The 16067-nt window shown below is 41.4% G+C and overlaps 2 protein-coding genes across 6 annotated transcripts in view; one reads left to right on the top strand and one right to left on the bottom strand.

The window, feature by feature from the left end:
* Positions 1–2693: 2693 nt before the first annotated feature.
* On the bottom strand, positions 2694–14380 carry NDUFA8 (NADH:ubiquinone oxidoreductase subunit A8). The gene is made up of 4 exons (XM_049897259.1): positions 14205–14380; positions 10608–10771; positions 6977–7142; positions 2694–3025 (listed from the first exon to the last, which is right to left on the bottom strand). The coding sequence occupies exons 1-4, from the start codon at positions 14253–14255 to the stop codon at positions 2888–2890; spliced, it is 519 nt and encodes a 172-aa protein (XP_049753216.1). The 5' UTR covers positions 14256–14380; the 3' UTR covers positions 2694–2887.
* A 120-nt stretch (positions 14381–14500) lies between these two features.
* MORN5 (MORN repeat containing 5) overlaps positions 14501–16067 on the top strand; it is a 34654-nt gene continuing 33087 nt past the window's right edge. For 4 of the 5 annotated variants that reach the window (XM_049897260.1, XM_049897264.1, XM_049897261.1 and 1 more), the window contains exon 1: positions 14501–14600. In XM_049897260.1, coding sequence (XP_049753217.1) covers positions 14554–14600 — 47 coding nt within the window. In that variant the 5' untranslated portion in view covers positions 14501–14553. Of the gene's footprint in view, positions 14745–16067 lie in introns of all 5 variants that reach the window. The other variant, XM_049897263.1, reaches the window with a different exon arrangement.

Consider the following 16067-nt stretch of genomic DNA (forward strand, 5'->3'; position numbering starts at 1 on the left):
AAACTGAATTGCATTCATCATCAAAAACAACCTGCAATATGCAGATGACACAACCATGCTTACAGAAAGCAAAGAGGACTTGAAGCACTTACTGATAAAGATCAAAGGCTACAACCTTTAGTGTGGATTATACCTCAACATAAAGAAAACAAACATCCTCACAACTGGATCAATAAGCAACATCATGATAAATGGAGAAAATATTAAAGATGTCAAGAATTTCATTTTACTTGGATCCACAATGTCCACAGAAGCAGCAGTCAAGAAATCAAACGACGTACTGCATCAGGCAAATCTGCTTCAAAAGACCTCTTTAAAGTGTTAAAAGAGCAGAGATGTCAGTTTGAGGACTAAGGTGCACCTGACCGAAGCTGTGGTGTTTTCAATCACCTCATATGCATGTGAAAGCTGGACAATGAATAAAGAAAACCAAGGAATTGATTCCTTTGAATTATGGTGTTGGTGAAGAATATTGAATATACCACGGACTGCCAAAAGAACGAACAAATCTATCTTGAAAGAAGTACAAACAGAATGCTCCTTAGAAGCAAGGATGGCGAGACTTTGTCTCACGTACTCCGGGCATGTTATAGGAGGGACCAGTCCCTGGAGAAAGACATCATGCTTGGTAGGGTAGAGGGCCAGTGAAAGAGAGCAAGACCCTCAATGAGATGGATTGACACGACTGGCTGCAACGACTGGCTCAACCATAGCAACGATTGTGAGGATGGCGCAGGACTAGATGGCGTTTCTCCCTGTTGTACACAGGGTTGCTGTGAGTAGGAACCAACTCAATGGCACCTAACACCATCACCACCTACTTACTTGAAAAACATGGCGATCTACTTCCAAAAATCAGACAATAAAAATTTTACGGATCACAACAGTCCAATCTCCACTCGATTATGGGGATGGCACAGGACTAGGCAGCTGTGTATAGGATCGCCATGAGTCAGGGGCCGACTTGATGGCAGCTAACAACTTACTAGCACTTAGCTTCCCTGGACCTAATTCCTCCTGTATAAAATCAATCAGTATCCTATATTTCATCGCCTATTGGAATAGCTTAGAGAGCTTTCAAAAACTCCATGATGAAACCACACCCCAGACAAATTAAACCAGAATATCGGGGGGCAGGATCCAGACATTAGTTTTTAAAAGTCCCCAGGTAATTCCAGGATGTATCCATGGCCAAGAACCATCGATGACTTTGAAGGACAAGAGTCTGGCCATCGACAATCGCCATTTGCATCCCAGATCTATCACTTCTTACATACAATGATTGGGCCATCTTAATCTACCTCTAAGCTTTCATTCCTTCTTCTGTAAAATCGGCATGACATGTAACAGTACCTTCTTCAAAGGGTTCTGAGCATTCGAAGAGTTGACACATGTAAAGTCCTTGGCACAATGCAGTGCTCAATGAATATTTATTATTTATGCAAGTCCCCAGCTTCCTTTGCAAAAGGAACCTAGGAAGCAACACGTAGCTTGAGGTATCATATAAATGCCAGTCTGCAGCCTTCCAATTACTTGGCCATCAAGAAGCTAAGGGATGTTGCTTCAGCTATTTGAAAAATATTATTTTTATTTTAATATTTAATATTATTAAATTGGAAAATATGAGGCAAAGGTGGCTGCCAAGGAACTTCTGCAGAACTGGTGGCAGTTAGTCTCATCCAAAATGGTTCCAACTGTGGAGTCAGAACAGGGTGTGGTTGAGGGGTAGGGCAGATCATACCATGCTTTTGCTCTTAACAGCCATGCTAACAGTTTGGGCTACAGATCCAGTGCCTCATCTAACACCTCACAGCAATCTCCTCACTTACGAGAATTCTAGAATGGCAGAATTGGAAGGGCCTTTAGAAAGATCCAACTACTTTGCTTTTTAGATCTCTGCAAATGAGAAACCAAAGCCCAGGGAGTTGAGATGACTTACGCAAGGTCATATGCAATATAAGGCCACAAACAGAAGGTGTAAAGTTACCGTCAGATGTGGAGGAAATAGCTTAGTAGTGAAAAGGAATTGAATGGAAAAAAAAAGACATAATAGTGCTTTGAACCAAAGAGCTTTATAAACACTTGTGGCTTTAACCTGCCCAGGAGGTAGATAAGCATGCTCCCTTTAGTTTGTCCTCAATTTCAACCTCTTGCAAGAGGTTAAGGAACACACCCAAGGTTGGAATTGACACTTGGACCTCCCGACTTCCTGGCTTTGGAGCTGGGAGCTCAGCCTCCACCTCCCTTGTCTATCAGGAAAAACATCTGGGTTATAATGCTTGAGGATGGGATATCAAGGGGAAGTGGTGGAAGTTCGGTTCTTTAAGAAACTTTGAGCAAGGCTGCGTAAGACCCAGCCAGGAGGCCCCTCCTGTGCCCTGAGTCACAAAGCTCAAACATTTCTTCACGTCTATTCTGAATGCTTCCCTTGTATGATCTTTAGGGAAATCTATTTGTCTGAGATGTTGGATGGGAAAAAAATTGAGACTTCAAAATGTATGAACACAGACAGGCCCTGAAGAGTTGTCTCAGGTAACAAAGCTTTTCCTTTACACAGTCATTTCTCCATGATCTAATGTGGCTCCCCTGCCGCACTGATGAAGGCCTCCTTAAAGCAAAGTCAGAGGAACAGGCAGGATCACAAGAAAAAGCAAGGGGAAGTCATCTTTTAAGGCCAAAAGGTTACATAAAACATAATAAAATACAACTGTTTCCTTTAAAATTTTTAATGACCAGGAAATGGTATAGAATAACTGCCAAGTCACATAAATTAACTTTTCTGTGTGTGATCCCGGAAAGAACACACTATCAGACAATGCTAACTGCACGAGAGTTTGCATCAGTGGTTGTCTGGGCGTGTGACTGAGCATGGGCCATGGACCCATCTTTATGTGGCCCAGAAAAAAAGGCGGCTGCCATGTTTGGCAGGCTTCAGATCTCCTTCTATCTCAGGGTTGGGCTCTGGTCTTGGTCTTGAGTGAGAGGGATTCTCGGGTAAAGGTCGATCTGTTTTCACTTTGGTGACCTGGGAGGGTAAAGAGGAAAGAAGCAAAGTTGAAAGTTAGGTGGAGCAGTCTGTGACCAAAATGTGCTTCCTAATGTCTCCTCCTCTCTGCTCCTGCTGCCCCAACTACTACTCTAGTTTAAAGCCCCAGCAAATCACATTTACCCATTAAAAAATCCCATTGTCAGCGAGTCAATTCCAACTCACAGCAACCCTCTAGGACAGAAGAGAACTGCCTCAAAGGGTTTCCAAGGAGTGGCTGGTGAATTCGAACTGCCGATCTTTTGATTAGCAGCCGAGCTCTTAACCACTGCCCTACCAGGGTGCTTAAATCACATTTAGACTCATTTAATCCTTGCGTAAACATTTACAGAAGCCTACTTTATGTCATTCCACACGGTAGAAGTAAGGGATATAGGAGGCAACAAGATACACACTTGTCCTCAAGGTATTGCTCCAGTCTAGTGAGGGAGACAGACAAGAATATCTATCAACCAAGACTTCCTAACCTAGTAATGACCAAAACTGAGACATGGATTGAGTGCTATGGGAGCAAGGACTCCACATACATAGCCCATCCTGAAGGACAGGGGTTTGGACTACTTCTAAGGAGGTAACATTTACCTTAATCTTGAAGGATGAACAGGAGCTACTCAGGAAGATTAGGGAAGGAATGGTAATCCAAGCTGACAAAACAATATAAATGGAAATAAACGTGTCTTTAGAACACCTGAAGCAAAAGCTGCGAGAGGAGTGGCAGGAGATGAAGCACCTAACTAAGCACTGACTGTTGTAAAAACAATGCTGAGCACGTGATCTCATCTCATCCTCACACTCCCATGAGGTCATTTTGCAGAGGTTCACTGAGGCCACCCAGCTAACAAAATAACTAGTACTCAAAGCCAGATTTGCCTGTACCTTTATGTAATATGCTACCATGGTAGGCAGGGGCCAGATGATGAAGGATACTGAATGATATGCAAAAATATTTGAATTTTAACCTGATGGAAACAAGTGTCATGGAAGCAAGGAAATAATGTAATCAAATCTGCAGACTGCAAAGTGTAGAAGCTAGACTGGAGAGGGGCAAGACCAGAATGAAAAAGCTGAGCCAACAGGCCAGACAAGATGGTGAAGTACTGAACTAAGGCAACAGGAAGGAAGATGAAAGATGTTTACACCCATATCATTCCCTGATGGTCACAAAAAATCCTAATCACGAACCCAGAAGAAACTGTTCTCCTTTTAAAGACTAAGAAACAGACCCAGAGAAGTGAAAAGACATAAGGTCTTTTGACTATTACTCTAGTGGTCTGAACTCTAAGCCATTCTGCAAAGTATTACCAGATTAATCTCCCTAGATGTACAAATTCAGAAACTATTTATTGTGAACAGAATTTTCACATGTTAAGTATCAGGACTGGGGCTGGAACATAAGTCTTCTGACTACAAGTCCAGGTAGTTCTGTTTGTTTTTGAAGCAGTTTTCTCATCTCTCTGCCGTAACTAGAGATCACTAATGGTTTCTTATTGCTTGACAGAGTAATTCCAAATGCCTTCAGATGGTATCTGAAGTGCCTTTAAGGGACTCAAGATATCTTGAAATAAATCTAGAAAAATGTTTCTCAAATGTACTTAAAGTAATAAAAGGACCCCTTTAAAGGAAAAATTATTCTGTACATAAAAGGCATGGATAGCTATGCACACAAATATTATTGGTGGTTACCTCTAGGTGGTTGGCTGAAGCTGATCTTTACTTTCTTCTATATACTTTTTGTATTTCCTGACTTTTTCACAATGGACAGATATTACTTTTACAATCAGAAACAACAATGAAGCAACTTCCTCTTCTCCACCATCTCCCCAAAAGAAAAGGAACAGAGGTGTGTATTCAAGCTGTTTACTAGGTAAATGGCCTTGGATAGCTTACTTAACCCTCAACTTCTCATACGTAAAATGGGGCTATTAGTAGGTCCATTAGGATGAGACAGAAAAATGCATACAAAGTAGCTGATACATAGTAGCTGTTCTGTAAGTTACTTTTAACATTATCATCAAGATAACAGGACTGTGAGCGAGAGAAAGCAATTCTGCCCAGGGAAGTCAGAAACTTCAAAAAGAACATGAAATCTGAGCTGAGGCTAGGAGAATGAGTAGGAATTCACCAGGGGGTATTAGCAGGGAAGGGCAAGCTAGAGGAAGCATAGATCCAAAACTGATATCTAAAATCTAGGCTTTATCCAGTTGATTAGCACCTTTCTAAAAAGAGTTTAGATATTGGATTTAAGGATAAAAAAAACTGATAATCCTCTTTAAGAAATAAACTCTGTTAAAAGTTAAGAGAGCAATACTTCATTATACAGTTCTTAAAGTGTCAAAACAAAGTTTCAGGAATATGCTTTTTTTTTTTTTTTTTAATAATATGACATCTTATTCTCCTTTCGTGAGAGACAGAAATGAGAAAAAGTAGTTTTGTTAAATGTGTAAGTTCCACTACTTTCCAACTTAGAATTACGAACTATTTAAAATTTGTTAAGTGCAGCAAGTGAAGATATCTGAAGAAAAGATAATCATGCCAGATACAAAAAACAAAAATTGCTAAGCCATTCCTCTACCTATGACCCAACTAGCCACAGATGCTATACACAAAGGGACAGGAACTAACAGTACTTATGGACTTATGTGCCAGGCACTGTGTTCACATGGGCTCACTTACTTGATCCTCATAGAAAAATAAGGATTATCAGCTTCATTCTGTAGATGCAGTAGGATTGGAAACATTAAGCAATTTGCACAAGATCCCACAGCAATTAAGTAGTGGATCTGGATTCAAATCGACTGCCTCCTTTCAAAACCAAGTATTTTCCCCCACGCCGTGCTACACCTGTGCTGCCCCAGAGACAACAGAAGGCAATGAGGTGCAAGAAGTAGGGACAGGTCAGATCACAAAGGGCCCGTATGCCGTGATAAGGACAGGATACTTTATCTCTTTATCCCAAGCCACAGGGAACCCATGAAAGGTTTTAAAAAGAAAGTTGATGTAAGACTTCTTTTCCACACAGATTACTCCTATGGTGAAAATATCATCATATCCTAAATTCTTCAATTCCAAAGGATGCACTGTCTTCTTAAGCCCAAGCTGATTCACCCTCCCCTCCCAGGAGTTCATGTAGCCCAGGTTAAGAACACCTGTGTGAAAATAAGATAACAGCAGTGAAGACAGTAAGAGGATTCAAAAATATCCAGGAGATGCTAGTCAATAGGAATCGATGATTCTACGGAGTGACAAAGAGGGGGGATCAATAGGAATTGATGATTCTGTGGAGTGAGAAAGAGGAGGGAGTGAAGAATAAAGGCACTCAGGTTTCTAGCTCTGATGTTTCAACATATGGTGGTATTACAACCATCAAGTCGATTCCAACTCATAGTGACCCTAGAGGACAGAGTAAAACTACCCCATAGGGTTTCCAAGGAGCACCTGGTGGATTCAAACTAGTGACCTTTTGGTTAGCAACTGTAGCTCTTAAACACTATACCACCAGGGTTTCCACTATAAGCATGTACTTTTTTTATAGTATATATCTTAGGTATGTTCTTGAAAAAGCTAACATAACCCTGGATCCTATTTTGTACTGAATTCCACAATAATCTCAGTGATGTTTTCAACTGACAGTATTCCCTAACATTTTGTTTATCCTCCTCTACTCTTTTCTATTCTTTAATTAGCTAATTAACCAAAAACAAATCTGCACAGGCTACAATATCTATTTAAAGGGATATTTCTATTAAATAACGCCCCCTCTGGATTGTGTATAACCACCTACTAATTAACCTGTTTGGTAAATTTGGATTTCTCATAGCATATCTGTTCTGTGGTCCCAGAGACTCTTCTCTGACCAACTCCTGCCTTTACCCACCCCTTAGGCAGAATGAGACCACTGCAACAAGCCTTTTTTTATTTTATTTTTTTTACCTTTGACAGCTCTCCCAGGTCAGGGCGCACCCAGCCCAGTTTGTCCAGCACACACTCATCAAACTTTGCCTGCTGTTTGCGACACCGACCAAGTAACTGCAGGCCAGAATAATCAATGCAGGTCCAGTACTCTGTAAAAGGCTCCGCACAGTGACGCTTTATCTGCCTAGAAAAGAGGGCTAAGTTAGGGTAGCTCACTGCACAACACTGACAAACAGAAAAGTGGACAAAAAGCAAGTACAGGCCTCAAACAGACTGCCTAGGTTTTTTAATGGAATGGGAGTAAATACACTTATCTCACTTATAAGGCAACTTAAAGATAAGTAAACAAAAAAAAGTTTTCTGAGGAACAGAAACAAATTGCCTCATGCTGCAAAAACAAAAAGAAATGCCAAGATTGTATCCTAAGGTGCATGTACTTCATTCAGCGGGGGGCTCCTCCTGTGGGGCCTATTTAGTCTTTCCTTCAGATCCAACTCTAGAGGTTATCAGTACAGAAAATTTAGAAGAGAAGGAGGCACAATCTCAGATGGGCATGCTGACAGAAGTCAGGAGTGACAGATGATGGCAAAAGAAGAGACAGAATTATGAAAAGCAAATAAATGAAAAAACAGAAGATCCTGGTCATTCAATATACAGCCAAACTGCCCTACACTCCTCAAATACTGTCTTGTTCTACTAATGCATTGAACAGAACAAACAAAAAACCAGAGATTTAATCATTGTCATCAAGAAGAAAGTTAAATTACATTTGGCGTTCTCTGTTAAGAAGCAGGGTAGCATATAATTTATTCTGTTGCCATCACAAATCATTGGAGAAAAAGTAACTTCTATGTAAAATGAGTAAGTCTCAGTTATTTTGCAAACTGTCCCTTCTCTTACCATTCAACCCTGCTAGTAATCAAACAAATGCAAATTCAAGTAAGAATAAAACACCATTATTTCATGAGAAAGCCATACTGGAGTCCATGGAAGAAATTCAGAACACTTCCTTCCCCCAAATGGAATAATAATTATGGAGTGCTTGCTTGCAATACTCCAGGAATCTAGCTGCACGATCAACACATGCATCTTATATAACATGTCTGAGGAATAACCTCAGAGATGGTCTAAGGAAGCCTACTGATTCACTTTACGGGTGAAAATACTGAGGACTTGAGATAGTAGGTGAAGTCCCATTCTAAATTTTCAATATCTCTGTTACTCTGTCTCACCACATCAGTGCAGCTTTTTCTTTGTTTTAAAAAGTAAAAGGTTCAAAAGACTATTACATAGAGGAAAAAAAGAAAACACAGACAAGCTGACACTGAGTGAGAATGTTCTAAACACTTTAGAAGCATTTAAGCTGCATTTTAGCTTATGGTATTTTAAACAATAATTCTTGGAAATGGGAAGTCAATATGGATAAAACTCAGTTAAAATGTTATAGAGCTTTTTACTCTTATATCAATCTAAAATAAAATGAAACATCTGCTTTTTCAAAAAACACACACGCTGCAGAGAAAAAACAAAAAAAAAAGGGTATTCCACAGTAAAAAATCTGCTTCCCACTCCTGTCCTCCAGCCACTCAGGTCCCCTCCAAGGAGACAACCAATGTTGCCACTCCTTGTGTACCCTTCCAGGTATTCCACGCATAACCCTCAGAGTAGGGGGAGGTGTGCAACAGGAAGGAAGAAGGAATATCAAAGCCCTAGGGAGCTTTTCTGAATTGCCTCTAACCTCAATGACCAGGATTTCCATAGCACACAAATCGGCACCCACCTAACCCCTACTCGAGAGCCATTCCGGTAGTGCGCTACCATCTCCAATATGCTGCAGCGCAAGAAGGGCTTCAAACCACTACTCTAGTATTTAAGTGTCTGTTCTGGACCCTGTTACTCCAGGACCCACACCCAATAGACAACTATCTGCTAATGCCTATACCAACAACTTCAGCAGTGAGAAATTACTCTCATGGAGGCAGTTAGGTGCCTTCAGAGTTTGTGATAGCTACACATTTCCCACTTAAATGTATTACGTCTGGGGCAATAGGAAACTGCTTTGTCAAAATTCTCGTAGGAAATTTTTTTTTTTTTTTTAAATAAACACATTCACCCTTGTTAGTAATCAAATCAATGCATTTTGAAGCAAGGACAAGATACTATTTTGTACCTACCAGACAATTAAATAATATGCAATGCTGGCGAGGCTATGATACCAGGGTACAGTGCTGAGGCAAGCATAAACTGATCCAACTCTTTAAAAAAAAATGAGTCTAGTTCAAGAATTATAAATAATTTTCAAAGCCTTTGATAGAATATCTCACTACTAGAAATGTATGCTAAGGAATTAATTAAAAGGTGAAAAACATCTATACACAAAGGTAATCACTGCAGATTTACCCATAACACTAAAAAACTGGTCAGGTACATTATGGCTTATGTACTATTAGAGTATTATATAGCCATGAAAAATGATGATCATAAAGACTATATAGCAACTTGGAAGAATGTCCCCAGTAGTGTCAATTTGCAAAATGAATTTTAAAATGCACACACTCTATGACTATAGCCACAAAACTATCTTTGTATATGGACAACAAAAGCAGAAGCAAGAAAGAAAAAAAGCATCCATGAGTGAAGGTATTTGATTTTTCCCGCTAGTGTCACTGTAGTAGACATCTGTGGGTTTTGCCTAGCCAGCAGTTACTCCCCATTCTTCTGTTACATCCTTCTAATTTTCCTTTGGGGAAGAACTCCTCCCTGTGTCTTACCAGTGTGCTTTGAAGCTAACTATACCCCCAACTCTACCTCAGTTCTGATCAACCAGAGCTTTTTAACTTGAAACACATCTGATTAAAAGATATGCATATTAAGTCAACTAGCCAGGGCAATGAGATTCAATCCAGCAGGTACTGTTTGTCTAGGTTTGCTAGGTTAGAATAGCAGCTTGGTGGGCTACTGGTCATTTTGCTACAGCAAAGCGAGAGTGTCTTTGAAAATGAGGTCAACAAAGAAAAAGAGCTATGAGACTCGGGGGAAAAGAGGGAGAGGCAGAAAGACACCAAGTGGTTGTGATATTATATAAGCTCTTAGAGCCAGCCCTGCCTGATGCCAGTTATATTTCTGGACTTTATAGCCATGTAAGCCAATTTCCTTTTAATAGTTTTGATTAATATGTAGAAACACTGTTTCTATAATTATATAATTTCATCTGGAATTTTTACTTAAAGTATTAAGCACAATGGCCTAGCTAAAAACTTGACTCTGAACACAATTTTCCTTCCATCATAATTGTGTATTCTGTAGTAACGATAATAACAATCTAGCAATGCCTGCTAACAAAGAATGTGACTTTTTAAATTTTTCACAGCAATCCTGTACATGATTAGGTATTATTTTACAGATCTTGAAACTGAGATGCGTGGAGATTAAAGAACTCGCCAAATAATATACACAATAAAAATAAAAACAAAAATAACTATATTGCTTATTGAATGCTCAACTTGGTCTATCTGATTTCAAACTCTATGCACTTCCTGCTAAAATTGGTCACTAAAATCATCCTTCCATTCAATCAGTTGGATGTTCACTCAGGTAAGTACACCTTGATGTTTCAACCAAACAGGCACTGATGTCGAAAGATTTTTACCTAAAGAAGTCCAAAGCACACTGGTTGACAAGCTTGCCTTCCTCTAAACACCGCCTCGGATCTTTTTCTTCCCAGCGGCAGAGCATGAACTCCTTGTTGGGCTTATCACACTGAGCACCATAGTGGTGGGCTGCAGCTTTAAGCACAGAAGAACTGACTTGCACCTGGGAAAAGGAACAATGGGAGAAAGACCACAGATTTGTGAACCAGGGTATCACTTCCCTAGCTTCACCTCACACTGGTCAAAGCAGAGAGAACACAAAGGTAGCACTGCTCTGGCTTTACCAAGAACACTGAAGACAGCGGTGTGAGCTCCCATAATAATCCTTCATGACCTACAGGACTTCAGAGATCGCAAAGCTCTTTCGCATATAGTGTTTGCTTTATCGTCACAATAATCTCATTAAATTGACATTAAAACCAAAAACAACAAAACCGGCTGCCATCGAGTCTACCCTGACTCACAGCGGCCCTATGTGTGTCAGAGTAGAATGGTACTTACTCCACAGGGTTTTCAACGGCTAATTTTTGGGAAGTAGATCACCAGGGCTTTCTTCCAAGGCACCTCTGGGTGGACTCAAACCACCAACTTTGTGGTCAGCAGCTAAGCATATTAAGTGTTTGCACCACCTGGGGACTCCAAATTGAGGTGGCATAGTGGTTAAGAGCTATGGCTGCTAACCAAAAGGTTGGCAGCTGGAATCCACCAGGTGTTCCTGGGAAACCCAATGGGCAGTTCTACTCTGTCCTATAGAATGGCTGAGTCGGAATCAACCAGACAGCACCAAGTGTTTTTTTATCTCCATTTTAGAGATGCGGAAATGGCAGCCCTTTGGAATCCTTAGACCTTATGATAGAAAGTGGAGCCCTGAAGGGAATCAAAGCTTCTGGGACACGGGGAGGAACCAACTCTGGGAGCACTGATGAGTCTCCTCTCCATGAACAAAAGCAACAATATATGGATATATAAATTTCCAAAAGACTACACAATCTTAGGAGATGAGAGACTAGAAGAGAACAGAAACAGCATCAAGTCTAGCAAGTGATTACTAATAAAAAGTGCTAAAATTTGTGAATTTAAAAAAAAATTATGTTGTTGTTAGTTGCTGTTGAGTTGGCTCTGACTCATGGCAACTCCATGTGTAACAGAACAAAACATTTGCCTGGTCCTGTGCCATCCTCGGAAACCCTGGTGGCCTAGTGGTTAAGTGCTACAGCTCCTAACCCAAGGGTCGGCAGTTCGAATCCGCCAGGCACTCCTTGGAAACTCTACCGGGCAGTTCCATTCTGTCCTATACGGTCACTATGAGTTGGAATCAACTCGACGGCACTGGGTTTGGCTTTTTGTTTTTTTTGTGCCATCCTCATCATCTTTGGTATGTTTGAGACCACTGTCTTTTCCTCTCCTCAATGCATTTGTCAGACCTGTTAGAGTGATCTTTCTAAAATACTATTCTTATTTAACACTGCTATTAAAATAAATCACAACAAAACCCTTGAAGAATTCTGTCTTAATGGCAGGAAAAAAAAAAAAAAAAGCGTAAACTTTTTACTTGCTATTCAAAGCCTTCTGGATTCCAGACTATCTTTCCAGCCTTCTTACCCACAACATTTCAAACAGGACCATTTGCTGTTCTCTGAAAACACTGAACTCACTGTCCCCAGAACCCATTTTTGGCCCAATGCATTTTCATATTATCTTTGCTCAGATCCTACTCTCTAGAGAACTCTTCTCTCCATCTCTGCCCAAAAATGTTATTCTTCAAATGTCATTTAGCCAAGTCTCACATTATGCACAAAATGTGCTTTCTCCGTTCCCTTTATAGCCTCAAGCTGAAATCACCTCATCTTACAAATAAAACAACTGTGTCTGTAAAGGATAAAATTAACTAATCAAAGTGACCAAGCAATTAGGTCTAGGATTAGATCCAACTTCACATCCTTCTCTTAAACCACGTCTGCCCCTCTTCCACAACACTTAGTAATCATATTGTGCCTTGTATTTTAGTTATATATGTAATTATTTGTTTCTCAATTCAACTGTGTGAGCTCTACAGGCAGATCCATTCCCAATATAGAATATTTGCAAGAATTGAACCTCAGCTGTTCGAACCAAATAAAGTTTGTTTCAACAAGGTTGAACTCAAGGTTAATCCAGCTTCACAGTGGGACAAGAAATAATGACTGGGTCCATGGCAGCACCCACCTCCTCCTACCTCTTAATAAATGTCACTTTATTAAAGTTCCCGGACACAGCTAATAATTCCTTCATCTGAGGAAAATACTACTTGCCATTCCCATAAGGCAATAAGATTAAATGAGGTAATGCATGTAAAACACTTAACACTGGCTGGTATAGAATTTCTGGCACATACTTTAGTCTTTCTCTCCTTTCCCCCAATGCAGACCTGCCATGACACTCCTCTGCCTTAAAACCTTCTACCTCTCACTTACAGGATAAAGTCAAACTGCCTAGTCTGGCCTTATGGAAGTTACTTCCCAATCCTCAGCTCAAGGTACTTCTCCAGGCTCAGGGCCTGCTGCTTCCCACCAACACTAGTGTCACATCAAACAGCACTTGGCTCCCTGAACACACAAGGTTCTGTTACGCTTTCTCACTCTTTTGGGCTTTTACCTACGCTAGTTTAAAAGCATGGATTTTAAAATCAAGCTGACCTGGGCTCATGTTCCAGCTCTACCACTTACCAGCTATGTGACCTTGGCAAATCACTTCTACTGTCAGGGCCTGTTTCCTTGTCTATGACATGGAGAGACCATTCATATTTCACCAGATGGAGTTGCCAGAAGGATTCAGTGAAATTAATGCACGTCAAGTAATTAGCATCCTGCTTAGCATCTAGTAAAGGCTTGATGTTAGTTATAATTATTAATATACTGTCTTTCCTTCACTTATACTATTCTTCATTGCACTAACTATAATGTACTATAATTGCCTCTTTATGCGTGCCCCACCCCCATTACATTATAAACCCTATGCACATTGTTGTTAGGTGCCGTCGAGTCGTTTCCGACTTACAGCGACCCTAGGTAAAACGGAACGAAATGTGCACGTAGTAATTACCAAACACCTTCCAATGGCTGTTGCCAGATTCACTCTCCAGTACCACCTCATTTTTCTGCAGCTTCCTAGCTCCACTCTAATGCACTCTGCGCCTCTACCACGGCACCAAGGACTGAGGTGACTGACTGCCTCTCTCCCTCGACCGTGAGCATCTAAAGCTGTATATACTCACTTGGCCGGGAGGTCTCAGTATTAAGCGATATAAAGTAGCCCTGGTTGGCGCTTTAAAAAAAAAAAAAAAAAAAGCATCACGATTATTCACGGAAAAAGATGCGGGTCGCAGGGTGGGTAGTTGGCATAGGGTTCCAGATCCACTGCGGGATTGGGCTGAAGGGTTGAGGAATTCCTGGAGCTGTGGAGGGGACGGACGGCTGGGGGTCGAGCTCTATGTGTGTTGGGGGCTAGAGGTTGCGGGATCCAGGGCACAGGGTCTGCTAAGGCAAAGCAAACCTAGTCCTAGGCCCGGGAAGTTGCAGCCCTATGTCCCCCTTGCCTGTCCTCCGGACAAGCCTCACCTCCTGCACTTTCAGCTCCTTCAGAGTGGGCAGCTCCACTATCTCCGGCATGATTGCTGTCGCCCCGACCCTGACGAGGTGCCCTCAGCCACCTCGCCCCGGTCTCCTTGAACTCTTCTTACGAGCGCCGAAGAGGGCCATACATCCACTGCGCATGCGCAGCCGGCGGCGAGCAGGCGCAATCCGCGGCCCAACCGCAAGAGACGGAGCGTGCGCGAAACCAGGAAGTTCGGCGTACTCTAGGAGGAGGAGCTTCGAGTAGGCTCTGCCCATCCCTTCTGGTTGTCATAGTGAAGGCTAGTACACTGAGCCTCCGGTTCCCGAGAACTGAAAGCTTGAAGCAGGCGCCATGCAGTACACCGGAAGCAAATACATCGGGGAATATATAGATGGGAGGTAGGGGCCTCATTTGATTCAGTAAATATGCTTCAAATATCTGTGACAGGGAAAAGACCGCTTTCTTTTTGCCTCTGCGAAGGACCTCATATCAGGGACTTTTACGAACTTTGACCCTTCCAACCTTAAGGACAACGCTTTCAGGTAGGATTATTTATTCCCATTTTACAGTTGAGGAAAATGAGGCCCAGAGAATGAAGTAACTTGCTCAAAGACACCTGTCTAATAAGTGCACAGCTGAGATTCATTCATCTCATATGCATGTGTGTTTGCTATCTACCAGTTTTAGGGTGTAGGAATAAGAATATAAAAAATAGTTAAGATCCTTGTTCTCATGGAGCATATAGTCTAGTTGAGGTGTATTGCCAATAAACAATAAACAAATAATTAAGAATATAATTTCAGATAGGGGTAAATGCTATGAAAACAAATGAAACATGCAGATGGAGGTGGGGCTGTGGCTAATTTAAACCCAGTATACATGGTATCTTCCCTCAAGGAGTTCCCAATGTAGGTATTATCAAAGAGATTATGTACACAAATCATTGTAGTAGACTAATTAAAAAAAAAAAAGCTGTTTAATTCAACAAATATTGAGAGTCTACCAAGTACCAAGCCCTGGGCTTGACTCTGGGGACACAGGAATATGGAAAGCACAATCCTGGCCCTCAAGAAGTTCATAGAAATATAATGGGGAAAAAAACCAAACCCGTTGCCATGGAGTCAAATCCAATTCACAGCGACCCTATAGGACAGAGTACAACTGCCCCACAGGGTTTCTAAGGAGCAGCTGGTGGATTCGAACTGCCAATGTTTTGATTAGCAGGCATAGCTCTTAACCGTTATGCCACCAGGGTTTCCCATAAGAGGGAAAGTACACATAAATTGCTGTGTTGTTGGTGGTGCAATCAAGTTGATTCCGACTCATAGTGATCCTATGTACAATAGAATGAAACACTGCCCAGTCCTGCACTATCTTCACAATTGTTGCTATGTTTGAGCCCAGTGTTGCAGCCACCATGTCAATCCATCTCACTGAGGGTCCTTCTCTTTTTCACTGACCCTCTGCTTTACCAAGCATGATGTCCTTCTTCAGGGACTGGTCCCTCCTGATAACATATCCGAAGTATGTGAGACAAAGTATTGCCATCCTCCCTTCTAAGGAGCATTCTGACTATACTTCTTCCAATACAGATTTGTTCATCCTTCTAGCAAAACCAAAAAAACCAAACCCAGTGCCGTCAAGTCGATTCCAACTCACAGTGATCCTATAGGACAGAGTAGAACTGCCCCGTAGAGTTCCCAAGGAACACCTGGTGGATTCAAACTGCCGACCCTTTGGTTAGCAGCCGTAGCACTTAACCACACACCCCCAGGGTTCCCATCCTTTTAGCGGTCCGTAGTATATTAGTATATTCAGTGTTCTTCACCCACACCACAATTAAAATGCGTCAGTTCTTCTTTGGT

The sequence above is a fragment of the Elephas maximus genome, chromosome 9 (assembly GCF_024166365.1).
Source record: "Elephas maximus indicus isolate mEleMax1 chromosome 9, mEleMax1 primary haplotype, whole genome shotgun sequence".
NCBI lineage: Eukaryota > Metazoa > Chordata > Mammalia > Proboscidea > Elephantidae > Elephas > Elephas maximus.